Raw genomic sequence first — 14,348 nt, 5'->3', positions numbered from 1 at the left:
CTTGCTCTGAGCCGGGGACCACTACCCATTTCACAGGTGAAAGCACTGAGGCTCAGTGCTCAAATGAAGTCCCAATGCCAGTCACTGTTCCATGGCGTAGAATTTTCCAGGGCCCTGCCCTTCCATCCGCACTCAGTGTTGCCCAGAGCTCCAAGCGAGATAGGACAGATAGGAGGGGCACAGATGGAAAGGGGAGCCTGGACGGAGACAGGAAGTTGGTGGCACGTTTAGGTGGGGGTGAGCCCAGTGCAAGGGGCCCAGTGTGAGATCTGTGTGGTGGCCTCAGGGAGACAAAGGGTTTCTTGGGCAGGGCGGGCAGAGATCGGTGTTCTGGGCGAGCCTGATGGTGGCACCAAGGGTGCCCTGCAGGGAAAAGCTCTCCTTCCGCCACCAGCGTGGCTTCACAATGTCCCCAGGCTGTTAGTGTCCAAATATAGTGCCTGGCTGTAATGCCTAATCCTGGAACTCAGACACGTGTGTGCACCGTGTCCTGGTGAGGGTGGGTGCCCTGGGTCCCAGGGGGAGCCCTAGATCTGGGTGTCCACGTGGAGATCCCAGGAGTTCCTCCAGGGCATTGCAGTGAGGCCAGAGGGCATCATAGGTGTGCCCGGCCCACAGTGGGCACAGCTGGGGGATCCGCCTTGGTTTCCTGCTTTCTCAGACCCCAGGACTAGGATCACTGCAGGCACAAACACCCCTACCTGCGGGGCTCTTGGGGGACACCCCCAAATTTAAAAACTGTGGCTTCATGTCTGTGAGTACAGACCCCAGGAGGCTGGTTCCTGCCCGGCTAGTTCTCAGAGGAGGCACGATGCCCCCACACGTCTGCCCAGTGGGCCCTTGCCATGGGAAACCTGGCTTGGCAGCTCCTGGGCAGGCTGTCCGGTGCCAGAACACGCTCCTCCTGGAGCCAGGAATGGACTGAGAACCCTCCCTTCCTCCCGGCGGCAGAGGTGCCCAGATTCCACCCTCCTGGGGCAGAGCCAAGCACACAGCAGTGGAGGAGGCAGGCACAGGAGGGGGGGCCGGTGGCCAGGACATCCCCTACCCGGCCCCTACCCAAGAGGCGCTCCTTGGGGCCAGAGGAAGCAGCGGCCTGTGTGGGGGCATCCTGCACACCCTGAGTCAGCCCCTGGGCCACCCACCCACCACACTGCCACCTCGGCTCACTGGTCACCTCCCGGCTCTGGCGTCTGTAAGGAGGGACAGGAACTCCTGCTGGTAGAGCTGTGTGAGGAGTGGCCGTGCCCTGTGAACAGGTCACAGTGTGTCCTGTCCTTCCCACAGCAGGGCCAGGCCTTTCGTCGTTGTGCGTTGTGGTGTGTGGCCCTCGGAGGACGCAGCGACTGGGGCATGTGAGCGCCTCCCCCAGCCTGAGCGCCTCCTGTTCTACACGCCCACAGCTCCTGTTGGCTCCCATGTGGCCCCTTAGTTATTCGGTGTCCATCGTCCAGCTGGGCCGAGACGGGGCCTGGCCTGTCCCAGGATCCAGCACCACATGCTCCCGCAGGAGCCCAGAACCCCCGGTGGACAGACTGACCAGCCCCAACTTGGGCAAAGGGGCCAGAGAGGTGGCCGTGGTGAGCTCCGCCCGCCTCACTCCTCGCCTCTGTGGCTTTGTGTCCCTAGGGCCTCATGGCCCCTGTCCCCATCGAAGCCCTCCTGCTCCTCAGCCTATGAGAGTTCTCTGCAGGCTGGGCCAGGCCGGGGCTCTGGGGGATGGCGGGGAACTGGCGCTCGGTCTGCAGCCCCCAGGAGAGAGCAGACGTTTGAGCCATGCTGTGGCCTGACCAGTGACAAGCTCAGGAATCCCAGAGCTGGGTCAAGGGCTGCCCGGTGTGGTGGCAAGGCTCTGTGTTGTCCACCAAACTCTGTTCAAGTCTCCCCAAAATACAGGAAAACACGGGTGTACCCTTAGTGGATAGCAGCTGCCTCAGTGGGGCCCTTCTCCCTACAGGGGTGGGGGCCATCCCCTCTCATGTGTTGGTTCATCCAGTCTCCATCTCAACCCTGGGGCGCTCTTCCCAGATGGAGAGGCAGCACTCAGAGATGCCGAGTCTCTTGTCCGAGGACACACAGCAGCTTGGCAGGCTGCGTCCTTCCTGGGGCAGCTGGCAAAGGTAGAAGCTGAGATCCAGCTTGTGCCCCACTGACCAAGCTGCAACCCTGCCTGGAGGAAGGGGCGCCCTTCTCCTGTCCACACCCCGCCCCCACGTGGCCAGCTCACGGAGTGTCTGGAAGCAGAGCTGAAGAATCTGCTCAGGGCATCCCCCACTGCTCCCCCAAAGTGTGCTTCCCAGTTAGCAGATCCCAGGGGCAGGTGACAGGGACTGGCGTGGGGACATTTATAGCTCTGAATGTGCAGACTTTGGGCCCGTGCTTCTGAGTGGTATGTCGGGGCCTTGGGACTTCCTGTGCAGACCCCATATGCAGGCAGGAACCTCAGATATCCCCAGGGCTATTCTGTCCACGTTGGGGCCGCAGGGCAACCCAGGCTAGAAGAGATAGTGACCTCCAACACCCTCCCTTCTGGCCCCAGGCTTGGGGGCAAGAGCTCAGTAGCACCCTCTGGTGGGCTCTGGAGCTGTGGGCACATCAGCCTGGTCACTCATTCACCACGGTGACTGACCCGTACTGTGTGCATTTCATGAGGGCTGAGGTTCAGCAGGGAAGAGGGAGAGCAGATTTGCCCTGCCCGCCCTGGGGGAGATCACAGTCCAGGGAGAAAGTGGGACAGCAAATGGGCTGCTGCCGCAGGGTACAGAGGGATGGAGTGGGGCAGGTATGGGATGGGGGCCCCAAGAGGCCCAGAGGACACAGCCAGGGGATGCATCCCCAGTGCCAGGCCAGAGGCAGGGCCCGAGGCTGCATGGGAAGAAGCAGATGGCTGAGGCAGGGGGCGGGGGCAGCAGACTGGGTTTCAAGAGGAGCGTGATGGGCCTCTCCCCACTGTAGAGGGCTGATGGAAGCTAGCCTCTCCAGAAGAGGGAACGGGAACCATGCCAGCCTGAGGGCTCATAGCGCAGGTCGGTCCTCGGCGGGTCTTGAGAGGCAGATGGAAATAAGAGCAGAATGTGTGAGAGGAGACAGGCCCAGACCTCCAAGGCCGAGAGTCTCACCACACTCGTGCCTACAGGATGCTGTGCGTTGGTTCCAGGGGACATGAGAGCCTGGGTGCAGTGCCTTTTGGGGCCGCTGGGCCCCTGAGGTCCCTGGGGCCGTGTCTGTGCTGTGCGAGTGGGGAATGCCCCGCTGTCCCCAGCCCCCCCAAGCTTGCCTAACCCCAGATGCCTCTCTTGCATTTTCTCTCTGTGGAATGTCTTGGGGCTGGGAGAGGCTGGCTTCCGGCCAGAAGAGAGACTGCAAGAGCACAGGGTGCCAGGAGTGGAAGCCAGAAGCCCAGGGGGTGGGGGTAGGAGCGGCGAGAGTGAGGCCGCAGAGAGTTTGTCCTGCGTCTGTGCCCTGTAGTCCTCGAGGGGTGGTTTGTCCCCGTCTGTCCCAGTCACCTCGCTCCTGCTCTTTGTCAGCTGACATCTCCTGGCTGGGCTGTGCGTGAGTGTTCTGTGGGGAACTGTCACCTCCCACCCAGCAGTGACACCCCGGCCCCTTTCCACTCGTCTTCCTCCTCTCACCTTGAACCCACTCACAGTCCTGTTTCCTCTGCTTTAGCATCTTCTTCCTTTTCCGAGTGAGAGGCATTTGTCAGCTTCGCTCAGCAAGCGCCCATCCAGCGGGGCTGACGTGCAGCCTGTCGTGTTGTCGGTCATTTTTCAGTGCACACAAATGCTGTAATTCCTCGCACAGGGAGGGAGCTGGCAACTCCCCTGTGCTTGCTTTTTTGGTTGTTCTTTTTTTTGTTTTTGCCAAGATGTCAGAAGTCCCTATTCTATAATTGAAGGAGATAAACTGTAGTAAGAACTTGGAAAACCTCATCTTAAAGTGTGTGTTTGCAGTAGTCACAGCATTTCAAAGCATTCCTGTCTACGAGCTCACTTGTCAGCCCTGGGCCAGCAGAGATGCATCACCTTCCACCCCTTGTCTCGTCGGACTTCCCGGTTTGCTTGGAAGTCTCTGGCCCGCCTGGTGTAGGGAGGGCTTGATTGCACAATATCCATCTCCCCCACTGCCACTGCAAGTCCCAGGGGAGCAGAGCGCGTCCTGCCAGCACAGCACACATGCGCGGGCCCAGGGCAGTGCCCTGAACTGAAGGGTTTTTAATCAGTTAACAAGGCTTCCTTCTACGTTCCCCGAGGCGTCAGAAACAACAAAAGTGCCCTGTCCTGGGAGGCCTCCCCAGGTCACACTTGCCTGGCTCTGTGGGAAGGCAACTACATGGGCTTGGGTGTCTGCCATGAGGGCCCCTGGCCTCTCCTGTGTGCTTAGAGGCCCTTTGTGGAGATGGGCTGACTTGGCACTCTCAGTCTGAGCCTGACACAGGCCAGGCCAGGCCTGTGTGGCTTTGCGGTCACCAGAGGAAGTGGCCCGTGAGCAGCCAGCCCTGCGCTGCTCTGGAAGGTTTCCACTGTGAATATTTTTGAAGTCCTGGCGGGGGGGACCTGATACCAAAGACGGAAACCATGAGGCAGAAGACAGAGAAAATTCAACAAGTGGATTCCTGACTGCAATGAAAACACCTCTAGGGCTCTGATAATAAATGTGAGGTTTGCAATTGGTTTGAGAGGGATTTTTGTCACATTAAGAAGGGAACTTCATTGTGCTTTACAAGTCATTTCTTTTTAATCGGTAATGAATGTTGAATTTTATCAAATCCCTCCTGAACTTGTATTGAAATGCTGGTGTGTTATTTTCCTTTAACATATTGACGTGTGATTTGACAGTAGCCGTTTAAAGCATTCCTGGAATAAACGTACTTTGCCGTGTTCTGTGCGGCTAGCTACAACTTGCTAACGTGTTTCCTAGGACTTTGGTGTCTATTTATAAGTAAGAGTGGAGGACATCTGTTGCTCCGAGGCACATGGGCATGCCGTGGTGAGAGCGTTTGAATCTGGGTTTGGTTAACTTGGTGCAAGAACTGGGAAGCTCGACTTTTGTTTCTCTAATCTTAAGAATTTGAAAGACCAGCCTGGGTCTAACACCTTTTGTGAATGTAATTCCTTAATAACATTTTCTGTGTCTCTTCTCAGATTTTGTACTTTTTGAGTCAATATTTGATAATTTATAGCTTCCCCAAAAGTATCCCAACTCAAGGATTTTCCAATTTTTAACACACATTTTTGCTTGTTGATCTCATACTTTTTCTAATCTCCTATCTGTGGTTTTGTATGTTGATGTTTTCTTGGCCTTGTTTTTCTAGGTTAGACTATCCAGAAATGTATCTATTTCATTGTAGCTATTTTTCTAAAGAATCAGCTATTGAATTTACTTACTCATTTTCCTGTTTTTAAAAATATCAATAAATATTAGTTTTTAATAATTATTAGTACATTTAAATTTGTTGCCTTTGGGAGTGATTTATTTTGTTCTTTTTGAAAATGTCTTGATTTGGATAATTATTTTCTCTTTTTGTTTGTTTGTGTAGTAATAAGATATTTTTCTTTTGCTGTCCAGCTCTAGTCCATTAATTTTTACATGTAGTTTCACCATTACTATCTTCCTAATAGCCTGTGATTGAATTTTTAAATTCTTGTTTGACCCCAAAATGATGAGTAATCTTTCATTTCTAGAAATTAGATTTTCTTTAAATGCACTATTTCCTTACTAATTTCTGGTCTTGAATATCATAGTCAAAGAATATCGGTGTACAGTTTTCACTCTGGTAATTGGTCAAGTGTTTCTTTGCTGCTGAAATAACAGGGTCCGTGGACTTCTGAAGATATGGTTGATTCTCTGTAGACTAGAAACTGCACGTTGTGTCTCTGAATCGGACTGTGAACTGCACTTTTCACATCCCTGTTATACTAGATTTTATGTGCTGAACCTTGAGAGATATGTCCATCTCCCACGTGAAGATGTGGCCATCACGTGTGACAGCTGAGGCTGCCTGTCCTGTGGCTGTGATGACACTCTTCTCTGTGTGGTGTGTCCCTCTGTCCCACGTATTGTGCCTTGTACTGGATGGCACTGGGCCTGCTGAGACTGCCCCCCGCTCTCCTCCTGTTTGCGTCTGCCTGGCATCTGGCTGGCTCTCTTCCTACGGTGTGCTTCACTCTGTCTTCCAGGCGACTGCTGTGAACACGTAGGTGGGATTTTGTTTTCTTTCTACACTGTCCCTGCCATCACGGTGTTTGCAGGCCAGCTGCTGAGACCAACAGTGAGTGAATAATCACGGGGATTAAAGCACAGGTACAAAGCAAGACACGTCTGTGAAGGAAAGCCGCGCTTTATGGGGAGCCAAATGAGGCTCAAGCATCAAAACAGGCCTTTTCAAGGAAGTGACATTGGCGGCATGAGCAGAGGTTGGCCTCGTGAAGACGGGGGTAAGAGCCTTCCAAGTAGAAAGTGCAGCATGTATAAAGGTCCTGAGGCAGAAACATTGGCCAGTGAGAGGCAGGGGATATGGTTCAGGCTGGAGGCCACATGAGGGCTTTGGAATCCAGCACAGGGGAGCATTGAAAGTATGAAGCAAGGGTGACAAGATACGGACAGTGGGCGGGGTGGGGGAACAGTAGGGGTGAGGGCTGTGGCGGGGAGAGCCAGTGATGGACTGAGCCCAGGTGCAGCAGGGAGGGGTTTGATGGCTGCCCCAACTAAGCCGGGATGGACAAGGTGGAACAGTACAGAGATGCCAAGGCCCCGGCCCGTGCTCAGGACAAAAGAGTGAAAGTGGTATTAGAAATGTGGGTTGTAATAACCCACCAAGATGAGTCACTTCTGCCTACTCCTGGGCCCCATGACAGGGCCACAGGAGGAGTGGGGTCCCCGGAAGGGACAAAGGAGTTCGTGATAACTTGGGTTGGGCAAAGCTTCCCAAAAGATGGGAGTTGGGGATGGGGTGGGGGCCGGATATGGACAGGACCAAGCTTCAGGTGGGAGTGCGAGTGTCACGGGTGTCAGGCATCGCAATGGCTGGCGAGGAGGGAAGGAGCAGCGTAGAGTGTGGCTACTCCTCAAGAGGCAGGAAGGGCAGGGGAGCCGCGGGGGCAGACAGCAGGCTGCTGATGGCGGGAGAAGGCTCAGGAGTGCAGACGGAGGTCCTGGGGGCCCCGGGCGAGGGGCAAGGTAGGGCAGAGGGAAGAAGGGGTCCCTGTGGATGGAGGGACCAACGACAGGAAGTCCCTGAGGAGGGGGTGCCATATAGGAGGCCGCAGGCCATCCGTGGGAGCCGGGGGACCTGCTGGAGCTGGCAGCAGATGGAACAGAGAGGGGGTCCTGCCCTCAGAACCCCTCCTGCGCCCCCCACCCCTCCCTGTCCCTAGTCCGGGTGCCCTAGAGGACTGGGGGTCTAGCATCCAAGTTGGACCACGGGGAAGTCCATCCTACATGGGCCATCGGGGGGACCCGAGAGGCGGGTCTCCTTATCCCCAGCCCCCCGGGGAACGAGTGTGGTAGATGGAAGCCACACGCCTGCCCAGGCCCTGGGGACAGCGCAAAGCAGGAATGGGGTGGGCTGCATGTCCTGGCCCTGCCCACCTTCCAGGTGTGCGGCTGCAGGGCCCCAGGGTATGCCATCCCACTCACGCTCTACGTCATTTGGAGGGACACAGCCCTCAGCATTGCCGGCCTGGAGCAGGGCTGCCAGCCAAGTGCCCCCCAGGTCCTGGGAGGGTGTCCCAGACTCCCACCCCGGGAGAGAACCTACTATGCTTGGAAGCATGGTGCAAGAAGGGGTGTCCCCATGGTGGGGACACTGCCCTGCCCCTGGGGCAAGATTTACCTCTCCCAGCCCCAGGCAGAGACAAGATGAGTGAAGGGAGAGATGCCGGTGCTGGCTGCACTCTCGAGGAGGCGCAGGGCCTGCAGGCTCCGGGATCGGGGGTGGGCCAGGCAGGGCAGGGGCCATGGGCAGGTGTCTGAGCCCCAGGCCTTGCCAGCAAGGGGAGGTCTGCCAGTGCCCCCACCTGCGGGATGGCTCAGAATAGCCGGTCAGGTCCCCTGGGGGAAGGCCTCCTGCTGTCACAGATATAAAGGGCCCCCGTGGCTGCGAGTGCAGTGACATCGAGGTTCAATATGCTGCAGGTCTTCTCCCAAATAAGCTTTTTATGTATAATTATAAAGATACTGTATGTTCACTGTAGAAAGCTTGGGAAATCACCCCCAAAATAGAGAAAAGAGAACAACGGTCTCTCATATCACAGCCTTGCAGGGCAATAACCCCTCTGACCATTCTGGTGTGTTCCCCTCCTTCTCCTGGACCATTTTATGCTGACACCACGTCGTTTACACAGTTTGGTCTCATCTACTTCTCTTTTGTTCAACATTATAACATAAATATTTCCCCACATCTTAAAAATTTCTTCCTACATATCATCTTAATTGTTACAAGCAGGGGCTCTTATAAGCAATTTCTTTCATCACTGTCCTATTATTTACTGTTTTTCATAATTGTAAATTTGCAGTATCTTCTTACATTACTCTTAGCTACATTTCATGTTATTAACTTAGGGTAATACCCAGAAATAGAATTATTGGTTCAAAGGGTGTCCATGATTCTAAGGTTATGGATACATGTTGCCAAATTACTTTTCAGAAAAATGCTCCCACTTTATCGAGTGCCTGTCTCACTTCACTGCACCTTCACCAGCTGTGAGTATTTTTACTTTTAAAAAGGATTCCATCTGGACATTTGCCTCTTCTATCCTTGGTAGTGAGCTTAAACGTTTTTTTCAGGTGCGTATTAGTCATTTGTATTTTCAGAAGAACTATTGGCCAAAAGCATCATGGGCACGTCTGTCCCTGTCTTGCACGCCCACACAGCTCTCGGTCTCTGAACGCCCCACCCCAGTGTCAGTCTGGCATTTGACAGGCTCCTCAGGCCAGCCGCACATGGGTCCCTTCCACCGTCACCTGCTCTGATGGCCAAGACACCAGGGAGTGCCCTCACCCCACAGGTATTCAAAGCTGCTGGAAGCCACCAGGTTGTGAATTGTCCCAGGTAGATGGAGACCAATACTGGTACGGATAAAGTGAACCCAAATCCAAAGTGCTTGCCCCTCAAACTTCTGAGGGCTTAGACACACATTGCCTGGTCAACTTTGGCTTGAGTTTCTAGAACAAGAAATGTATCCTTTTGAGCCACATACCAGTGTGAGAAAAATGAGAAAGTGTCCACTTATTGGGCACCTGCTATCTGTCGGACCCTTAACCCCATTTAACTTGATCTGCCCAGTGACCCTGGCAGATGGGTGTCTGTGTCTTCATCTGAATATAAGGAGGCCAAGGCTCGAACAGGTGAGGTGAGGCTCTAGCATCACTCGGAATAAGAGGTGGAGCTGGGATTTGAACCCAGGTCCATACCGTGCCAGGGCCCAGGCCCAGACTCTCCACACCAGGGCCGTTCAGAGCTGGTTGGGGGACAACAGCAACCACGAGTGTGTCCAGAGCCGGTGGGCATCAGCCTACTGTCAACAAGTGGACAACTTGAGACATGACTTGGGACCTGGGTCCACTGGTAATGCCCACCAGCGTGGTGAGGAACGTTCCTCAGCCACATTCGCTTAGAGACCTAGAACAGAAAGTTCTGGCCAAAAAAGGATGACTATTCGGTTACATGAGGACTGAAAATAGAGGGTTAACCAAGAATGTTTTTCCACGATTATTTTGGGCCCTCCAGTGGGTACTGTGTCCTTTTGAACAGAAGAATGTCTGTGTTGTAAGGGGACTTCTTTTATCACATCCTTGCTGACAGCGCTCACAATATTTATTCAAAGTTTCAGCTGTCACTTCTGTATAAATAAACAGGATGCAGTCGCTGCTGACTGCACATTAGAGCTATTTTTAGGCGGGGGTGGCTTTGCAGACTGGAAGGATAACATTTCAAGGAGAGAGTGCCTGGTCCTTAAATAGCCGCCACGGGACACGCTCGGCCTCAGTGTGGCCTCAGGACGGGGTCTGTGCTGTCGCAGTTCCCTGGGTCAGGGGCTCCTTCCCCTCCTGGCTGGCCAGCCCAGAGATGGCAACACCTCCTTCTAGGGACGTCCCAGCTCCACTCCTCAGGCACGGAGGGAGGATGTGGGGACAATGTTCAGGACCAGCTGTCTGTCACGGAGTCTGCAGAACTCCAAAAACTACCCGCAGGTTGGGTGGGTCTGAAGTGGGGAGAAGACAGTCATTCAAACCAGTTTGTAACACGTGGCCGTGAATTCAATCAACAACCAACTCCAAAGGCTGGGCCGTGGATTTTAACAATAGCTGACACAGCACCGTGTGTCAGGTACTTGACACGTACTAGTTCATTTTTCCCACAATGAGACCCAGCCTTTCAGGACTTCCTGTGGCTTTTCCCACTTGTGTTTTCTACATGAAACATGAATCCTTGTTCACTTGGGGAAACGGCGCATACCAGCAGGCACAGGTCCTGCACGCCCTGGGCTGCCCCTGCCTGCGTCTCCGTCTCCGCCTCACCCGCGTCGCCCACGCGCATGGACTGGGGCAGCCTCCGCAGCCAGAGAGCAGCCGGGGCGGACAAAACTGACCTGGTGATGTAGAGGCCACAGGCTAGGGGCGGGGGTAGCAGGTGCTGGGGAGCCCCAGCCTTTTCCATCCAGCCTTCAAACGCCTCCCTGAGTGTCTGCTCCATATTGATTTATGGCTTCTGCTCCACTGACTCACTTTCTAGATTAAAAATAAGGAAAAGTATCTTTTAAATATCTTGACTTTTACTGTGTGGGTCCCAAATTCTTTGTTATATTCTTTTGACTGAAGATCTAGTATTTCTTGTAGCATAATGAATTCTCCCAGTTTCTTTTTCTCTGTAAACGGTCGTTACTTCAAACTTATATTTGAAAGATATTTTTGCTGGGTATAGGATCTCAGGTAGCCGGGTTTGTCCCCTTATCACCACCACCCGTACTTTAAAGATGCCACCCATCGTCTTCGGGAGTGTGCAGTCTCTGGTGAGAAGTCGGCTGTAACTCGTATCATTGTTCCCTGTAGGTGGCTTTTCTCTGGAACCAAGATTTTTTTCTTGGATTATTATTTTTTTCTTTATCTTTGGTTTTCAGACTTTCACTTTGACATATCGACGTGGCTGTTTGTTGTTGCTGTTGGTTTGGTTCTTGTCCTGTTTGGGGTTCTCTGACCTTGGGTTTGTGAATTGATGTCTCATTAGTTTTGGAAAATTCTCAGCCACTGTCTTTTCAAACATCTCTTTTCCCTTATTCTCTCTCCTCCATCTGGGACGCAGTTTACCAGTTGGAGTTGGCATTACTGAGAGTGTTGTTGATTTAGCACAGCTCTTGGGTGCTCTGCACTTTTTCTCTTTGTGTTCCAGTTTGGGTCATTTCTACTGACCTATCTTCAGGTTTACTAATTCATTCCTCAGAATGGACTGTGGACTTGCCCCTCCCCCCCCCGTGGCTCTCAGGAGCAGGGAGGGACGTCCCTTAGCCCCAGGTCGCCTTCTGGGGTGTGGGAGCGTGCAGGACATCTGGGGAACCCCCTTAGGAGCCGTCCTAGATCCAGGGCCACTGCCATCGGGTCTGGGCTTCCGGAGGCGATCGAGGCAGTGGGAGTGGGTGGAGAGCCCCCGCTCAGGTCCTGCCCTCGTCCCCTGCCCACCAGGGACTGACAAGCTGCTTTTCCATCTGCAGGAGTTACGGAGAGCTCACAGACTGCACCAGGCAGGTGATGGAGAAGCTGGGCTGCTTCTGGCCGAACGCGGCGGTGGACAGCTTCTTCGTCACTGTCCACCAGCACTACTTCAGAAGCTGCCCAGTGTCCGGCAGGGCCGTGCGGGACCCGCCCAGCAGCGTCCTCTGCCCCTTCATTGTGGTGCCCATCCTGGTGACGCTGCTCGTGACGGCGCTGGTGGTCTGGAGAAGCAAACGCACAGAGGGCATCGTGTAGGCCGCGGCCTGGGAGCTGCCCACCACACTGCGGTGGCAGGCCAGGCTGGGAGGCTGGGGAGCTGTGGGCCTGGCCTGGCGATGGCTTCCTGGGCCCTGACAGCAGACAGGCCCCAGTCCCCTCTTCTTCCTGAGAACAGCTAACAGGATTTCGGAGTGGTGGTGGTGTGGGCATTCACTTGGGAGCCCCCAGCTGGAGGTGTAGGCCACCCTAGGAAGGGGGCCGGGTGCCAGGAGGGAGCGGGACGGAAGTGTCATTATTTCTGGGGCGTGTTCTGCGTTCCGTGTCCTGATGTGTTTATAAACCATGCTCAGCTCTGTTCCCACCTCTGGCCAGACTGTGGGTGAGTGGTTTGTGATTAAAAGGATGTCCTTGAATTTGGGAAGTGTCATTGTTTCTGGGGATGGCTCAGGGGGAGTAGATGTGGAGGAGAAACACTGGTCCCTTCAGAGTCTACCTCTCTCTGCCAGGCGGTGTCGCTGCAGGGATCTTTGCTGGGGGACGATGGCTGTGAGGCCCTGTGAGGTGCTGGGGCCTGCGTGTGCACTGAGGGTACTCCCACAGATTCTGACACCCCCACCCTTCCACAGTGTCTAGAACCACTGGCTCAGAGGGCTGCGATTCACAGACATGACAAGGCCAGGTTTGCTCAGTTTTCCTGAGCCCCCACCCCCCACCAGCAGGATGCCTCACCTCCACACTGTCCCCCAGGGTTTCCTCTGCACCAACTACTTCCTCTGTGTGTCAGTGCATTCTCCACTCCCAGCTGCTGCTGCTTCCCCATTCACCACCTTCCCAGGCCCCCGCTTAGAGCAGGGCTTCCAGAAGGTTCTAGATCCCCAAAGGGCGCTCCTACACTGTCCCTCCCAGATGTCCTCTAAAGTCGCTGCAGCCCCCAGGCAGCCCCACCCTCCAACACCTCCCAGACCAGGACCTGCCCTTTCTCACCCAGAAGGCCGGCCAGTGCCGTGATCTTCTAGACTGTTCTGCATTAGCACACCACAGCCGCCAGGGGTCACCCCCCGGCCCACTCCAGTCAGGAAAGGCGCCCAGGTGTGCTAAGTGCAGGTCCGGAACGCTGGGGGCGGGGAGGGATTCCAGCGTCCACACCGCAGCGCTGGGGCGGGGCTGGTCTGGCTGCGAGCCAGGTCCCAGCTTCCTCTGTGCTCACCTGGCCACACTCAGGCCACTAGAGCTGGAAGGAAATGGGGCAGTTTGTCTGCAGTCATCCCTTCTCCCCGAGGGCGCTGATGGCCAGGTGGGTCACGATTCAGGCAGGAAAGGAACCAGGCGGAGGAAGCTTCTGGCTGAGGCCCTGGTGCCCCGAGTCTCGGGACGCGTGAGGTGTCAGGAGCAGGATGTGGCTGTTGGGGGCCAGAGGACGTCTGCTACACATTGGCACCTGAGGACGGCACCTGAGGACAGCACCTGAGGACAGCGGTGCCCAGCGGTGAGGCCCGCCCCAGCCTGCCGCGCTGGTCATCCCTCCTGTAAGTGGCTGCGGACCCGCGGGTCCTACTGCCGTGCGGCTTCGTGGTCGTTTCCGTGAGTCAGTCCCTCCCGCTCAGGATCAGAGCGCTGGTGACAGGGCCCTGGGCCCCTGACTCCCACAGGTGGTCAGGGCCCCACGTGGGTCTGCAAGGCCCCAGCACCTCCCCCAGGGCTAAGCAAGGAATCCTTCTGGAATCGGTTTTCGGGCTGTGGCACCTTCCAGGACAAGGACCCTTGTCCTCCCATGTGCTTTGCTGGCCTGAGGACGTGCGTGGGGTGCTGGGGGGAGGGGTTACACACCTGCACAGACCCAGTCAGGTGCAGACGGGTCATCCCTCCAGGTTTGCTCAATAGTCAGCCGTGGTTTTGTGAGTTAGAGGCTTTTCAGTGTCGGTGGGTGGGGTGGTGGGCGGGAGGCGCCTGCCGCCTCCTGGCTTCTCTGGGTGGACACTACTTCCGCTGCACCGCTGGCCGCACAGTAACAAGACAAGACGGTCCAGTTTTGATGGAGGGTAGTAACCTGAGCGTGTGTCGCCTGATGATTGCTGGCACATTAAAAGGAAACAGACTAAGCTGAATTGGTCACTAAAAGTCAGGGAGCGGTTTTATGTGGAAGGATGTGTTTTCAGAGCACATTATCATCTAAAAGGTCTCATCTGAGAAATTTCGCCAAATTTCAGAATGTCAGGTATTCTGAAAAAATATAACTGTGCCTATTTCAAAACCCTTTGAAAAGTGTGTTTCCTATGAAGAAATGACCTTGAGAAAACCTGACGGAAAGGCCGCGCTCCGCCTCAGGAGCTGAAAGCGGCCTCTTCCTGTCCTTCCCCTACACGCCCCCCTGCTCTGTGCCCCTATCTCTGTCCATAATTCAGGGTCATGGTGTCTACCTG

General features: G+C 55.0%; 1 protein-coding gene across 4 annotated transcripts in view; it reads left to right on the top strand.

The window, feature by feature from the left end:
- The window catches only part of RAMP1 (receptor activity modifying protein 1), a 38,353-nt gene extending 26,012 nt beyond the window's left edge, over positions 1 to 12,341 (top strand). For 3 of the 4 annotated variants that reach the window (XM_033112827.1, XM_033112828.1, XM_033112825.1), the window contains exon 3: positions 11,709 to 12,341. In XM_033112827.1, coding sequence (XP_032968718.1) covers positions 11,709 to 11,964 — 256 coding nt within the window. In that variant the 3' untranslated portion in view covers positions 11,965 to 12,341. Of the gene's footprint in view, positions 1 to 5,922; positions 6,197 to 11,708 lie in introns of all 4 variants that reach the window. The other variant, XM_033112824.1, reaches the window with a different exon arrangement.
- The last annotated feature ends 2,007 nt before the right edge of the window (positions 12,342 to 14,348 follow it).

The sequence above is a fragment of the Rhinolophus ferrumequinum genome, chromosome 8 (genome assembly GCF_004115265.2).
Source record: "Rhinolophus ferrumequinum isolate MPI-CBG mRhiFer1 chromosome 8, mRhiFer1_v1.p, whole genome shotgun sequence".
NCBI lineage: Eukaryota > Metazoa > Chordata > Mammalia > Chiroptera > Rhinolophidae > Rhinolophus > Rhinolophus ferrumequinum.
This window is presented reverse-complemented; position numbering and strand designations above follow the sequence as displayed.